The 14,962-nt window shown below is 41.7% G+C and overlaps 1 protein-coding gene across 11 annotated transcripts; it reads left to right on the top strand.

Annotated features, from left to right (window-relative positions):
* The first annotated feature begins 1 nt into the window (after position 1).
* On the top strand, positions 2-12,634 carry LOC147872439 (uncharacterized). Of its 11 annotated transcripts, XM_087356744.1 has the most exons (7): positions 2-2,821; positions 3,111-3,176; positions 3,539-6,560; positions 6,849-6,914; positions 7,308-7,419; positions 7,572-7,619; positions 8,355-12,634. In XM_087356744.1, exon 3 carries the CDS (start codon positions 3,871-3,873, stop codon positions 5,629-5,631), a length of 1,761 nt encoding a protein of 586 aa, XP_087212870.1. In that variant the 5' UTR covers positions 2-2,821; positions 3,111-3,176; positions 3,539-3,870; the 3' UTR covers positions 5,632-6,560; positions 6,849-6,914; positions 7,308-7,419; positions 7,572-7,619; positions 8,355-12,634. The 11 variants fall into 11 exon arrangements, with proteins under 11 accessions (XP_087212870.1, XP_087212874.1, XP_087212876.1 ...); XM_087356748.1 differs by having other exon boundaries at positions 2-2,814; positions 3,111-6,560; XM_087356750.1 differs by lacking the exon at positions 3,111-3,176.
* The last annotated feature ends 2,328 nt before the right edge of the window (positions 12,635-14,962 follow it).

Here is a 14,962-nt window from a genome sequence, read left to right as displayed (position 1 = left end):
CCAAAATCCAACCCTTGGCGTCCACGTCGCGGAGGGGGGTAACGTCCTCAGACGGCTAACAGGGCTCTGGTCCACCGAAGCCAAGGTGTGAGGTATCGTGCTGAGGGCTGCATGGCACAAAGGATCCCTTCAGGGCACTGGGATCCAGCATACCGCCTTAGTTTGCTCTCAGTATCAGCCAGCCTGGGAAAGTTTAAAAGACAACCGGAGGCAGAAGCCCACCAGTTGTCAGAAAACTACCAGAAAAGTTCTGTGATATGGAGTCTCCATTTTAAAGCTGGTCATTCTCAGCAGGGAGTCAGTATTTCTGGCATACCACCACAGAGAGCTGGCATTTGCAGCAGACCCATGGAAGAATGTGATAAACAGTTTATAGCCTTGTGGCCTTCTGGTCGACAGGCAACATTTGGCACAGACTGCGTGTCTGGAATGCCAGAGAGAGCCAAGATGGTACCAGGGGCATATGAAAACTGGGGTACATGACACTACCCAAGTTTAAGGAGGCTCTGACCAGGGTGCTTACAAGGCCCAGGTCGAAGGGCAATACCCCAAGTAAAGAGGTCAATCCTCTAGATCGACCCAGGGGTCTACAGGGAGGCCATGATCATGGCCACCAATGAAAGCTCTTTAATAAAGAGCTTTTAATGATTTTGACATTTGTCAGTCATTTAGCAAAATCGGACGATTTTCATGAGATCTTGGCTGGGGGCTGCTGGTAGGTTAGAAGAAAAGGAACCACAAAAGATCAGTTAATGGTCACTTGAAGCCCATGCCCATTTATTTACATGCTTCAGTCCACATGTGCCATTGTTTGCTTTCTTTAATTACTAATTTTTGTGCTTTTCTCCAACTGAAAATATGTGTTCTGCTGGTGTGTATGTTTTTTATGCAATTCTGTTGTTTATACATGCAGCCTATGTGATGTTATTTTAATGTTTCTGAATTGGCCTATTTATTGATTGATACATGCTCTTAATTATAGATAATTCCACTTGTATGTGTTGTGTGTACGCTGCATAGCATTTTACATCACATTTTATTTGTTTTTTCCCAAGTGCTGTGCTCTTCTATACCTGTCAAAGTACAGATAATTATTGAAGGTTATGTTTGTACACATCTCATTTATGCCATTGAGTTAATATGTACGGCCTACATGTGATGCTATTTTAATTTAATTTTTTTTAATTGTCCTATCTGTTGCAATGATGTATGTGTTCATATTGAATTTTTGTTGTGTTTTTTCACTGTTGAATTGTATAAAATTGATTAAACTTCCTGTTAATTGTTCATAAAATACAATTTTCTGTGTCCATTGCAGATATGTAATCTGTACCACATCTGCCTGTTGATGTATTTCCATCTGCTGGGAAGAGGCAACCAATCTGAATGGAGAGGGAAATGAGCATGCCTGGTGGAACGCAAAGTGACCTGTTTCTGTGACGAGTGTAATTTTTATTCCAGAATGCGCTGCAGGAGCTTTTAAGTTTCAGGGAGCCATGAAATACTATAGAAGAGAGGTTACAGTACTTGTTACTACGAGGCTTTGAAGAAACCTGATCTAATTCTTGTGTTCATGTGTTTCAGTGCAATCATGCCATTGGGCCATTATCATTTGCGTTATGGGCATTCTGTGTTCTGCTGTTGTGTACTTAAATGTGAATTCAAATTTGTTGTACGCCTTATTTATTGTGCTGTTATTTGTACACTTATTATATCAATTCTAATATCTTGTTATGGTTTATTCGTTGTATGTTCACATTGCATTTCTTGCTTCTCTAATTCCCCATTAATTGTGATACAAAGTGAAATTAATTAAAATTGACATTAATTGTATTCTTACAGTGCAAATGCTGGGCTTATTTGTATTACATGTATATGTTGAGTGTACTTCATTTTGATGTTTTTCTTATTTTTTTGTGAATTTTATATGCGTGTGCTGAGTCTGTTGTATTATTTCATGCCAATTATAACACTAGTTTCATCTTAAGGCTAGTATCTCGATGCGCACAAGATATGTTTGTCTGGGAGTGTTTTAAAACCTTGATTTCAGGAATTCCCTCACAGGCCGGCCACATTTATTGGCGTTTACAAGGCAACCTGTCTGAAGTGGCAGGAAAATGAGCATGCCTGGTGGAATGCGAAATGTGTTGATTTCTGTGATGAGCGTAATTTTTGTTCCAGAATGTTATGCAGGAGCTTTGAAGTTTCAGGGAGCCATGAGATACTACAGAAGAGAGGTTACAGTACTTGTTACTAACTGGCGTCAGAGAAACCTGATCTAATTCTTGTGTTCATGTGTTTCAGGGCAAACATGCCATGAAGCCATTATCATTTGCATTCTGGGCATTCTGTGTTCTGCTGTTCTGTACATAAATATGTATTCAGATTTGTTGTATATATTGCTTATTTAACTGTGTTCTTTTTTACATGTATTGTTGTTTAAATTCCAATATTTTGATATGGTATATTCATTGCATGTTCATATTGCATTTCTTGCTTCTTTAATTCCCTGTTAATTAAATATGATACAGAGTAAAATTGATATTAATTATATCCTTACTATGAAAATGTTCCCTTATTTACATTGAGTGTAATTCATTTTGATGTTGTCTTGTTATTTGTACTCTTTTATGCATTTTATATTTTTTGTGCTCCAAGCTGTCAAGTAAAGCTGCTGTATTGACGTACACAGGACATATTCTTTGCCTGGGGCTGTTTTAAAAGTATTTCAGAGATTCCGACATCAGGCCATGTTGATGGGTATTTGCGAACGTTGGTGGGGCCTGTCTGCTAGGAAGAGGCAACCAATCAGAAGTGACTGGTGAGTGTGCATAGTGGAACATGAAGTGGATTTGTTTCTGCAATGACCCCCCCCCCCCCCCCCCCCCAAGAATTTGAAAGCCTTTGGAGTCAGTGGGAGATTCTGAAGCAGGATGTGTGAAGAAAGTAGAGATCGCCTGGTAGATCATTTTTGTAGGTGGTCCTAAATTAGTACTATTCGCATTTTATTCCCCGTGGGCCTTTTTTAAAGCATGAATTCAGATTCCCACCTTAGGTAGTGTTCCTGTATGTAAAGGACATATTATGATGAATTAAATTTTTTCTTCCAGAGGCAGTCATTCAAAATCAGCTACTCAAATGCCATAGCAACCACAAAAGGCATAGAAAGTGAGACAGTACGTGGGTAGTGTATAGAATTCACTTAAGCCTGTGATTTAACTTTAGGAGACATTCTTTTAGTATACAAAATTCTTATCCATCCATCCTAAAGTAAATGCAGGAACAACTTTATTACACCTGACATTCATGTGTATTTCTAGTATCCATAAGGAGAAACATAGTACATAGATGTGTGTTCTTGTTGCATCTCCTGCATTAATGACTGAGTTCAAGTGTTTAGTACTAAAATTTCCTTCTCTTAATATCAGTACTGCTACCAATGCGAGATAAAATTCAAAAGCGTGTGATCAGGGAAAGGGTATCAGTTTAGCTACTCTGTTTGTTCAGGTATAAAGTCAAAATAACTGATGTGTTACAGACTTGTCCTAACTATGTGTTAACAAAGTGTTGGATTGGTTTCCACCGCGAGAAAATAACAGGAAGACCAAGAAGAACAACTTCCACAGACAGCTAAGGGGCGTGCTGTCAGTTGTGAATCAGAAGACCAAGGTCCTGAGCGACGAACTGGGACAAAACTTAGAGACTACGCGGCAGGAGTTCGAGACACGGCTGCAGGCGGTGGAGGCCGAACAAGGCACGGAGGGGCCGGAACGTTCGTGGGTGGCACGGACCGTGTGAAACCGCCTAAGTTCGACAGATCCTCGTCTTGGACAGTATTCCATCGGCAGTTTGAGGCTGTGGCCAACCACAATGGCTGGACTCCTGGCGAGAAGGTCACGCATCTCCTTGTCGTACTTCAGGGGCAAGCTGCTGACATCCTGCATGGCGTTCCTGTTAGGGCGGTTACGGGGACCATCAGCTGGCGGCGGTCTACCGATCTCAGTTGGAATCGAGGACGCAGGGGAGGGGCGAAACTCTGCAGGAATTCGCATCAGGAATAGAGAAGCTGGCCCACTGAGCGTTCGTAGGGCTTCCCGCAGATTACTTGCAGAGGGAGGCCTGGGAGACCGGGAGATTAAGCAACACCTTCTAATGGGCGGGGACCGATCCCTCAATGAAGCACACGGACAGGCCCTGAAGCTACAGGCAGACGCAGGATCACCACTAACGATGCTTCGAATACGGTCAAAGGACCCAACGGAGGAGCGATCGCCTCAGGATAGACGTCCTGGAAGGGGGCGCCCCCGGCCATCTGATGAGAGAGTGTCCACAGGTCTCCGCGAGGACCGACCGGGTCTCAGGAAACGAGTAATGGCCGGCGTAAGGAGGGGACCGTCGGCCCCACCACCACCTTCCCCTCGCTTTACACTGAGCGTGATCACTAAGAGGAGTGACGACGGTCTGATCACCGAAGGCTGGATTCGGGGAAGACGCTGTAATGTGACCATCGACAGGCCCGACGTCGTTGCGGGACAATCAGAGCGGGAGCCGGGCCGACAGTACGTGCTGCAGACGGCGTCCGGAGAAACCATCCCCGTTTTGAAAAAGGTGTTAGTTGAGCTAACGCTGGGGCAGAGTGCCATCCACACTTGGATTTTTGTAGCCGACATCACGGACGAGATCATCCTGGGGCTGGACGTCCTGCGAGCTTACGATGCGACGATGGACCTAGGACGCCAAGTGCTGCGACTGGGCCAAGAAGAGATATCTCTATGGAGCCCTCGGAGCAGACCCCGATCCACACGCCTGACATTAGCCAGCGAGGAAATAATACCGGCGCGGTGCGAGAGGGTGGTGATGGCACGGATGAACGATCCCGTGAGAATGGCGAGCGGAATAATAGAACTTGGTGTGGACCCTTTACCACGAGGACTATACGTAGCCAGGGCACTAGTCCGCACCCGGGGCAGCGTGCCTGTGCGAATCGTGAATGTCGGGGACGGCGACCAAGTGCTGGCGGAAGGCACAACCCTGGGCCTGTGTGAACCGGTCACGTGGGCGGGCCCGACTGGCAATACAGAACCTCCGTCGCAAAACAGAGAGCTGTGCAAGCCACTGCAGGGCATGGTCGCCGATGCTATCCCGAACCTGACGACAATGGAAGCCAGAGAGCTGAAGGCATTGGTCCTCGACTTTCAGGATGTCTTCGCGACAGAAAACAATGGTTATGGGCGGACGGACAGAGTGCTCCACCGCATCAGCAGAGGCGATGCTCGTCCGATCCGTCAGCCTCCTCGAAGACTTCCGTTAGCGAAACAGGAAGAGGTGGTCGGTATGCTAAGGGACATGCGGGAACGAGGTGTGATCCAGGCATCAGACAGCCCGTGGTCGTCGCCCGTCGTGCTTGTGCGGAAGAAGAACGGGGAACAGCGGTTCTGCGTCGACTACAGGAAGATGAATAACGTCACCAAGAAGGATTGCTTCCCACTGCCCAGGATCGACGACACCCTAGACACACTGGCAGGGGCCAAGTGGTTCTCGGCATCAGACCTAAAGAGTGGCTACTGGCAGGTGGCCCTGCATCCCAAGGATAAAGAGAAGACTGCATTCTCTACCGGACAGGGGCTGTAGCAATTCACAGTAATGCCATTCGGCCTTTGCAACGCTCCGGCAACGTTCGAGAGGCTGATGGAGTCCGTCCTGCGGGACCTGACGCACAAAGCCTTCCTGGTCTACCTGGATGATGTTCTCGTCTTTGGTCGGACATTCCGGGAGCACTTGGATAATCTGATGGAAGTGTTCCAGAGGCTCAGGGACGCCGGACTTAAGCTGAACTCCGGGAAGTGTCGGATGCTGCAGAAGGAGGCGAAATATCTAGGACATGTGGTTTCCCCCGGCGGGGTGACCACCGATCCCGAAAAGCTGAAGGCTGTGCGAGAGTGGCCGAGGCCAAGGGACAAGCACGAGCTAAGGAGCTTCATCGGCCTATGCACCTACTATCGGAGATTCATTGCCGGGTTTGCTGACATCGCCAAGCCACTGACTCAACTCACCGAGGAGAGAAGAACATTCCATTGGTCCCCGGAGGCAGACGCCGCATTCGAGTCCTTGAAAGAGTCGCTGTGTACATCGCCCCTTTTAGGATATCCACGACCTGGCGAGAAGTTCCTGGTAGACACCGACGCAAGCAGCGTTGGGATCTGAAGTGTGTTATCCCACGTACAAGAAACGTTTTAGTCTTGATTAAATTGATCATTGCTGGAGGACATCGTGGTCTCTTACAATTGAACCAAGTTTACAGTTGGATCGGATTCAAGGCAGCAGACCCCAAAAATCAAGGGTTGACAACCAAGGTCGTAATTACCAACCTACGTCACAATATTTTTTGTGCTCCAAGCTGTCAAGTAAAGCTGCTGTATTGACGCACACAGGACATATTCTCTGCCTGGGGCTGTTTTCAAAGTATTTCAGGGATTCCGACATCAGGCCATGTTGATGGGTATTTGCGAACGATTGTGGGGCCTGTCTGCTGGGAAGAGGCAACCAATCAGAAGTGACTGGTGAGTGTGCATAGTGGAACATGAAGTGGATTTGTTTCTGCAATGACCCCCCCCCCCCCCCCCCCCAAGAATTTGAAAGCCTTTGGAGTCAGTGGGAGATTCTGAAGCAGGATGTGTGAAGAAAGTAGAGATCGCCTGGTAGATCATTTTTGTAGGTGGTCCTAAATTAGTACTATTCGCATTTTATTCCCCGTGGGTCTTTTTTAAAGCATGAATTCAGATTCCCACCTTAGGTAGTGTTCCTGTGTGTAAAGGACATATTGTGATGAATTAAATTTTTTCTTCCAGAGGCAGTCATTCAAAATCAGCTACTCAAATGCCATAGCAACCACAAAAGGCAGAGAAAGTGAGACAGTACGTGGGTAATGTATAGAATTAACTTAAGACTGATTTAACTTTAGGAAACATTCTTTTAGTATACGAAATTCTTATCAAATGTAGGGTATCAATAAACTCAGTTTAGCTACAAAGAAAAGTTTGAAACTTACAAAAATGTTTGGTATACTCACCATTCAATGGTCTGATGTAAAGGATGCTTTATTTCTAGTGCCACAAGTATTTTTGTCTTGTCTCCTGAATGAAGGACACATTCAAGTAGTTAGGAGTAAGTGTAATAAGTTAAAATTGCTTTCTTGGTGATCAGCCAAAGTTTCAAGTGAAGACAAAATCCCAAAGCCTGTAATAAGAGGAGAGGTATTAGTTCTGAACAATTCCGTTCATGGAGACAAACCAATTGATATGTTACAGCCATATCCAATGTATGTCTGAAGGAGGTGCTGGGTTGTTTGCTACCAGGAAGACCATCAGGAGGTGGAGGGATAGAAGAGGTCCAGGATAGTGGCAGGGAGACGACTGGAAGGTCAGTGGATGGGTGGAGAATTTTAATATTAATGAGCACATGCTACTTTTCAATGTTTCATGAAATTTAACAATATTTGATGAATAATTAAAATAGTTTTTAATAGCAATGCTTTCAATTTCTCAGATTGTTTTCTCTGTTTTAAATTTCAGGGACAGAGTCGGCAGAACACGGCTACCCGTCTCGACAGCGTTTCATGAGTAGGTTCATGCATCATTGCATCATGAATAATTACTGGTATTATCCAAGGTTCATACAAAATGTAGTGTATCAATGAAGGTTGTGTAGTTATTGAAGATGTTTTTAGGTGACATCCATCCTAAAATAAATGCAGGAACAACTTTATTACACCTGACATTCATGTGTATTTCTAGTATCATAAGGAGAAACATAGGACATAAATGTGTATTCTTGTTGCATCTCCTGCATTAATGACTGAGTTCAAGTGTTTGGTACTAAAATTTCCTTCTCTTAATATCAGTACTGCCACCAATGCGAGATGAAATTCAAAAGCGTGTGATCAGAGAAAGGGTATCAGTTTAGCTACTCTGTTTGTTCAGGTATAAAGTCAAAATAACTGATGTGTTACAGACTTGTCCGAACTATGTGTGAACGAAGTGTTGGGTTGGTTTCCACCAGGAGGAAGTAACAGAGGAAGACCAAGAAGGAATTTTAATATTACTAAACCTATTGCTGTATTTGCATATGTTTCATGAAACTGATACAAACACCATAAATAATCGAAATAATTTTCACTAATAATGTTCATAATATCTTCTCAGGTACTTGGATTAATTATTATATTTGTTCTCCTTTAGTCATGGCTGTAGAAGTTTCTGATATTGGAATTTTCACCGGCAAGCTATCTTTTACCAATATTTTATATAATACAATGCACAAAGAAGAATTTCCTGCATAAATGTTCCTAATTCCAGGGACAGTGTCCACACAGAAGGGCCACCCACCTTGAAACATCGTCTCGAGATGTGGTTCGTGCAGTCGTGGAGTTGCTATGGGTGTGAGGCATGGTGGCAGCAGTTGCATATTGGGCACTTCAAGTTGTCTCTGGTTCAGACATCGCAGATGTCACGGATGTAACGGGGCAGAAAAGGATGAGTGCTGACCAAGCTGTCCAATGGCAGGTAGTCAACGTTCAGGGCATAATGCAAGTGGACAACGGGTGACTGAAGACCAGTGAATGACTGAAGAATGTAATCTGTGATGTGAAAGAGAAGTGAAGGCCGAGTGGGTGCAAGAATTGAGCCCTGATTTTGTGTTACAACATTCATGAAGTCTGCAAACATTTTGGAGGAACATAAGAAGACGAGACATTCTTTACTCCTGTGCAACTTGGAGCTGAGGGGTCAGCTGCAGGCCCTAACCAACTTGCCCTGAGAAGAAGCTTTTCGTAGGAAGTGAAAGGCCAAATGGGTCACGCTTCTGGAGGGAATGAAACTGGTGGTCCAGCTAGTGACTGAGCTCCATATTGTGGTATGTGACATTGTAGTGTTTATGTATCTGCTACGTGTATCCTGAGATTTCATTCTATCCCCTCAATTATTGGTATCGTGTTGGCCCACATTCCTTACAGGCACAGAAAGGAAACAAAGGAGGCTTACATGTTCACCGCGAAGTCTGCGTTTGTCCGTCTTGCAGGAGTCAAATGAATTCACCAATTTTCATGGACAATTAGCCATTAGGCGTGGCGCGTATCTTGTACTTCTCAACCTTTTACAACTGATAAGGTTGTAAACTTGCAACTTGTAGTTTTAACAGATTATTGAAACCATTGCAATTTTCATCTGGTAAAAAGCTAACTGGCTGGGACATATTATGAGAAGGAATGGATTACTGAGTGATATCACCGAAGGCCAGGTTGAAGGAAAGAGAGGACTAGGAAGAAGATTGATACAGCTAACCGACGACCTTAAACAAGGAAAGAAGATGACGTTCCAGGAATTAAAACGAGAAGCCGAGAATAGGGACAACTGGAGAGCTCTGTTTGGGCAGAGCAATGGACCTGTCGTAAGACAGAACACTTAATAATAATAATAATAAATTTCTTGTGGAATTTAATACATTGAAGTGACTGATGATTAAAAAGTTTTTAATTTTAGGTGTTTGACAGTGCAAGTAATGAAATATTGAAGGTACACACGCAAAGTTTAATATGGAGATAAATCTTAAACATATCGTCTACATCATTACATTAATTTTAGGATACTTACTTTTTTGACAATAGTATTTCTTAGTAGTTTAATGGAAACTGATTTATGTTGCACATTCATCAAACATAGTCTTGAATTATTTTGGTGTTGCCCAATTATATTATTACTGTCCTTACTATATGGACGTGATGTTAGCATTCATCATTCTGCAGTAGGTGTTGTAAAGCGATATTTATATTTTAATTTGATGTTTGCGTGGTTAGCGAATATTAGTATTTGAACTACACAGTGGCCTGGAAGAGGGCTGTTCGTTAATTTAATGCTTTTAACAGGTCTCTGGTTGAAATGCCATTACAATACATTGAATGAGGTAATCGCTGCCTCGTTTGTAATCGTTTCCACTTTGATAGGGACCGGCCATTATGTCATAAAATTCCATATGTGTGTTTGAAGCAACTGAAAATGTTAAATGAGAAGAAGTAATTACTTAAGGACCCACAGAGCAGCAAAGTTTTAATCAAAAAGTGACACAACCGTGTTGAGTAAGTCATCAGTTTCATGATTGCATATCAAGAAATATAATTCATGGATTGTTTTATGTGGCTAAGAGTAACTCATGATGACCATTTCTGTGTGAATTTAGTTTATTGGTGTAGTAGTAGTGCATGCAGTTGAAGTAGCAGTGAGTAGCATGTTGCTGATTTGTGCTAATTTGAATTGCATGATGCAGAATTGTTGGTTGTGTGTAGATAGATCATGTGTGAACATAAATTATGAATGTGCCATTTGTTATTGATAAACTGAAACAATATTTATATTTCTGCAGTTTTGTGTACTCTGAAATTTGTGCTAGAATGTATTTATTGAAATTCTGAAGAAATTGTTTTGTGGGGGGCTTGAATTACTCTCATATAAGAGCATCGAAGTGCATGTTGAGAAAGGACGTATTGCGCTTCTGGATTGTGTTGGGCACTTTGTGCGGATGAGTTTGTTTTGGAACGATGTCGCGGTGATCCTGCACACGGGTAATGCGATTTGTATACCTTAATCCGTGCCTATGCTCCATTGAGCGCGATACACGTTACCTTTGCGATAAGAAGCGTTTGTATTTGATTTTGAAAACTGCCGTTGTTTCTTGCCGGATTGTTTCAGCTGCCAGTTGTGCGTTCTGGTGAAGAGATATCTTATATCCCAAGAAGACATTTTGATGTTGCTCTTTCAACTTGCTCCATGAAGAGTATGAAGCTGAGCTGCTCCATTATATTAAGCAATCGCTCATGTTCACTTTGTTCTTCATAAATGAAGATGGGTGATACGGGAATCAATTTGCTGTAACGGTCAAAATGACTTATATACAAATATGTTCTCTGTAAGCTGAGGTGGGTGATATGTGACTGAATTTGGCGTAATACTAAAATGATGTATAAGTGTATTGTCTGTAATAATTTCCTGTATCTGGAATAACTTACTGATACTGGTGTTTCATGTTACAATGTGTATAAAGCAATGTAATGTGTTTTGCTTGTGTAAAGAGTTAGGAACTTGGCCCTGTATAATGTATTTTAAAAAGGTTGTGTTTCTGTATTTATTTTGAAATGTGTGTGTCACTTATGTGCTGGTTTGTACTGCTACTTGTGAAAATGTGTATAGCCAACAGTGAGATTAAATATTGCTGATGTTTTGATGTGTAATTCAGCACAAAATGAGACTATCTGTATGTTAATCACAAGAATTTTGTAGTACCTTGTTTGCCAGGAATGTAACCGTCTCATCCTGGAGGTGGCATAAATTGCCTTCTTTTTAATCATGACATAAGGCATTGAAGTGGGGGAACCTGTATGGCATTAAGTATGTAAATGTTTCAGAGTTTCTAATTGTAGTCTGCAATGTACATGTGCTGCTGGGATTTGAGAAGAAACTTTGAAATTTCTTGTAGTGCCCATTGTTACGGCACTGCCATTTTGAATCTCGGGTTTAGTGTGGTGAGAGTTATGCAACCTATCCTAAAGTTCTGTCCTTATGTTAGTGATGAATGACAACAATTGCTCACTTGAAGTGCACTGCATTTGATGATGTGAGGGAAGAAAGAGAAAGTGATATGTAATGAATACAAAATAAATGGGAAATGATGATGGATACACAGATTGGAATATTATGCAGAATGAATGGCATTAAGGAAGTTTGTTAACAAAGATGTAGTAGGCTGTTAATATGTAAACATGTTTCAGTGATTTTAATGAGAGTCTGTAATGCATAATTGTTGTATGTTTAGTATTGTGCCAAGTGTAAACTTTGAAATGCCTTGTAATGTTCATTGTTACAGCATTGTTGTTTTGATGTTGAAGTGTAATGTGGTAAGAGTCGTGCAATGTATCCTAAAAATCTGTCCTTTTGTAGGTGGCGAATGATAAATATTGCTCCCTTGAAGTGAAGTACATTTGGGAAGGTAGGTACCGAATAACAATTAAATGAGATGTGATGTCTGATAAGTGGAGTAGAATATAATAGAGAATGAATGGCATTAAGAAAGTATGCTACGTATAGAGAGAGAGAAGTTAGGGCGCTTTCCCAATTGTTCTGGGTATCAGTTTTGAAACAATTTTTCAGCAGTAAACTAATTAATGTCAAATAGCAATTAAAGAGTTTTCACTGTGCCATTTCTGCCTTTGTACATGAACAGTTTTGTGCCTAGGGATTTTGTGAGTTGAGATTAGGGGTTAGTCAAAGTTAAGAGGAGTAAGTTTCTCCAGCCTTCACCGTTGTAAATTACTTGAAGTGATGGAAAAGATATCAGGGTGTGTGTGTGCTTTTTAGTGAAGAATAAATTTTTTCATATGTATGACATTACAAAGAACGCTGAGGAATATGAGTTCAGAATGTGTATTCAGAAACTGTCTAAGATGTGTTGGTTCAGATGAGAATTGAAAAGTGCTGAACTTTTGCTGATGTATATATTAAAAAGTACAAAAAATAAAAGAGTTTTGTATGTGAAAACATGTAAATTGAATGCTCTTAGGAATTAAAAATGGAAAAGAACAGAGAATGAAGCAGGAGTTGTAACCTTAATTAATTCATGGAGCCCGGGACCTTCTTAGAAGCGAGCAGTTAAGTTTCTCTGGCACTCAAGAAATTCCCCACATTTTATGGAACCTGAAGGTTCATTACTGTGTTCACAAGAGCTTGTCACTGGCCTGTTACCTGAATCCAGACCACAACACTTCAACATATTTCTCTGACATCCATTTTAATATTATCTTCCCACTTACGTTTAGGTCTTCCCAGCAGTCTCTTTTGTTCTGATTTGCCCACCTAAATCCGGTATCCCATATGTGACCTGACCATCTAAATCCTTCTTTACTCGATCAGTCTAATTATATTTGACAAAAAGTACAACAAAGAAGGTCCTCATTATGCAACTTTGACCAGTGTCATAGTAATTCATCCCTCTTAGGTGTAAATATTATCCTCCTCAGCACCCTGTTCTGAAAAACACTCGATCTGCGTCTTCCCGTTGGTGTCAGAGATCAATTGTTACACCTGTACATAACTACAGGTAAAGTATTATATTGTGGATCTTAAAATTTATGTTTTTAGACAGGCGATGAAAAGGCACAAAGTTGTGAATTGAATGGCAGCAGAAATTACCCAAATTGAAGGTGAATTTTTAGTGTCACTCCAAAATACTGAAATTTGCCACACACGTATGTTCTGATTTTGCCCTGCTTTCATGCTCTATGGTTCAAGATCAGGAATGACGTGCTTGCAGTGTGTGTGTGTGTGTGTGTAGAGGAGCATGGAAGATGTCAGGAAGCACTGACGTCGAACAGGATGTTTGTGGATTGAAGAAGGAAAGGAACAGTGAGAGGAGAAGATTTAATTAGAGAAGAAAGAGATAATGAAATGATGGAGTAGGTAGGAAGAGTGAAAAGAGAAAACAAAAGGATGAGAGCAAAAGAAAATAGATTATAACGAAAATAGTATAAGATGGAAAATGATAGAAAATGACAGAAAATGATATAAAATGTTGAAAAATTATGCAAAAGAGTTTTTTATTTTTTTTATTTTTTTGAGAGCTTTTCCCCCCTCCCACACCCCCATGCATTTAATTTTTGTTGATATTGTTGTGCTGGTGCTGCTGCTGCTGCTGTTGCTGCTGTTTAAATCTGAAAACATTGGATACATGGGGATTTGAACACAGAACACACATCATTATACACTACAACCTTAACCACTAGGCTACGAAGCTGTTGGCAGTTCACCGTTTAAAACTCCCTCATATCTTACATTGTGTAAGAGTTGCCTTGGAGTACATTATGAGGCAGATTGAAGCCGCAACTGGGCAGAGTCTCTGGTGGTCTAGTGGTTAAGACATGAGACTGTTGAGTTTAGGGTTCCAAGTGTTGGTGGTTCAAATCCACCAGCCTGCAATAGATTTATTTTTTTATTAAAACTCCCTCATATCTTACATTGTGTGAGAGTTGCCTTGGAGTACATTATGAGGCAGATTGAAGCAGCAACTGGGCAGAGTCTCTGGTAGTCTAGTGGTTAAGACATGAGACTGTTAAGTTTAGGGTTCCAAGTGTTTGTGGTTCAAATCCACCAGCCTGCAATAGATTTATTTTTTTATTAAAACTCCCTCATATCTTACATTGTGTGAGAGTTGCCTTGGAGTACATTATGTGGCAGATTGAAGCGGCAACTGGGCAGAGTCTCTGGTAGTCTAGTGGTTAAGACATGAGACTGTTAAGTTTAGGGTTCCAAGTGTCGGTGGTTCAAATCCACCAGCCTGCAATAGACTTTTTATTAATATAAGTTTTTAAAACATGAGTAAGACACTCGACCAACCCCCCCCTTCGGGGGGGGTTGGTCGAGTGTCTTACTCATGTTTTAAAAACTTGACCAACCCCCCCCGAAGGGGGGGTTGGTCAAGTTTTTATAATGCAACCAACCCCCCCCCCGAAGGGGGGGGGTTGGTTGCATTATAAAAACTTGAGTAAGATACTAAACCAACCCCCCCCGAAGGGGGGGGTTGGTTTAGTATCTTACTCAAGTTTTTAAATTTTGGGTGACCTTGACCTTGACCAAGTAGTACCTAACAAGTTTTCAAATTTTAAAATTTTTCGAGTGACCTTTGACCTTGACCTTGACCTTGAATTTTAAAATTTAAAATTTTAAATTTTTCGAGTAACCTTGACCTACTTACTCAAGGTCAAGGTCAAGGTCACTCGAAAATTTTAAAATTTTAAATTTTAAAATTCAAGGTCAAGGTCAAGGCCACTCGAAAAATTTTAAAATTTAAAAACTTGTTAGGTACTACTTAGTCAAAATCAAGGTCAAGGTCACCCAAAATTTAAAAACTTGAGTAAGATACTAAA

This window comes from Zootermopsis nevadensis, unplaced genomic scaffold, assembly GCF_977971745.1.
Source record: "Zootermopsis nevadensis isolate Lab colony 2312 unplaced genomic scaffold, Znev_1.0 Znev_ptg000027l, whole genome shotgun sequence".
NCBI lineage: Eukaryota > Metazoa > Arthropoda > Insecta > Blattodea > Termopsidae > Zootermopsis > Zootermopsis nevadensis.
This window is presented reverse-complemented; position numbering and strand designations above follow the sequence as displayed.

Coding starts and splice junctions, on each gene's coding strand:
- LOC147872439 (XM_087356748.1), top strand. CDS start 3,871: ATGGCTGGACTCCTGGCGAGAAGGTCACGCATCTCCTTGTCGTACTTC.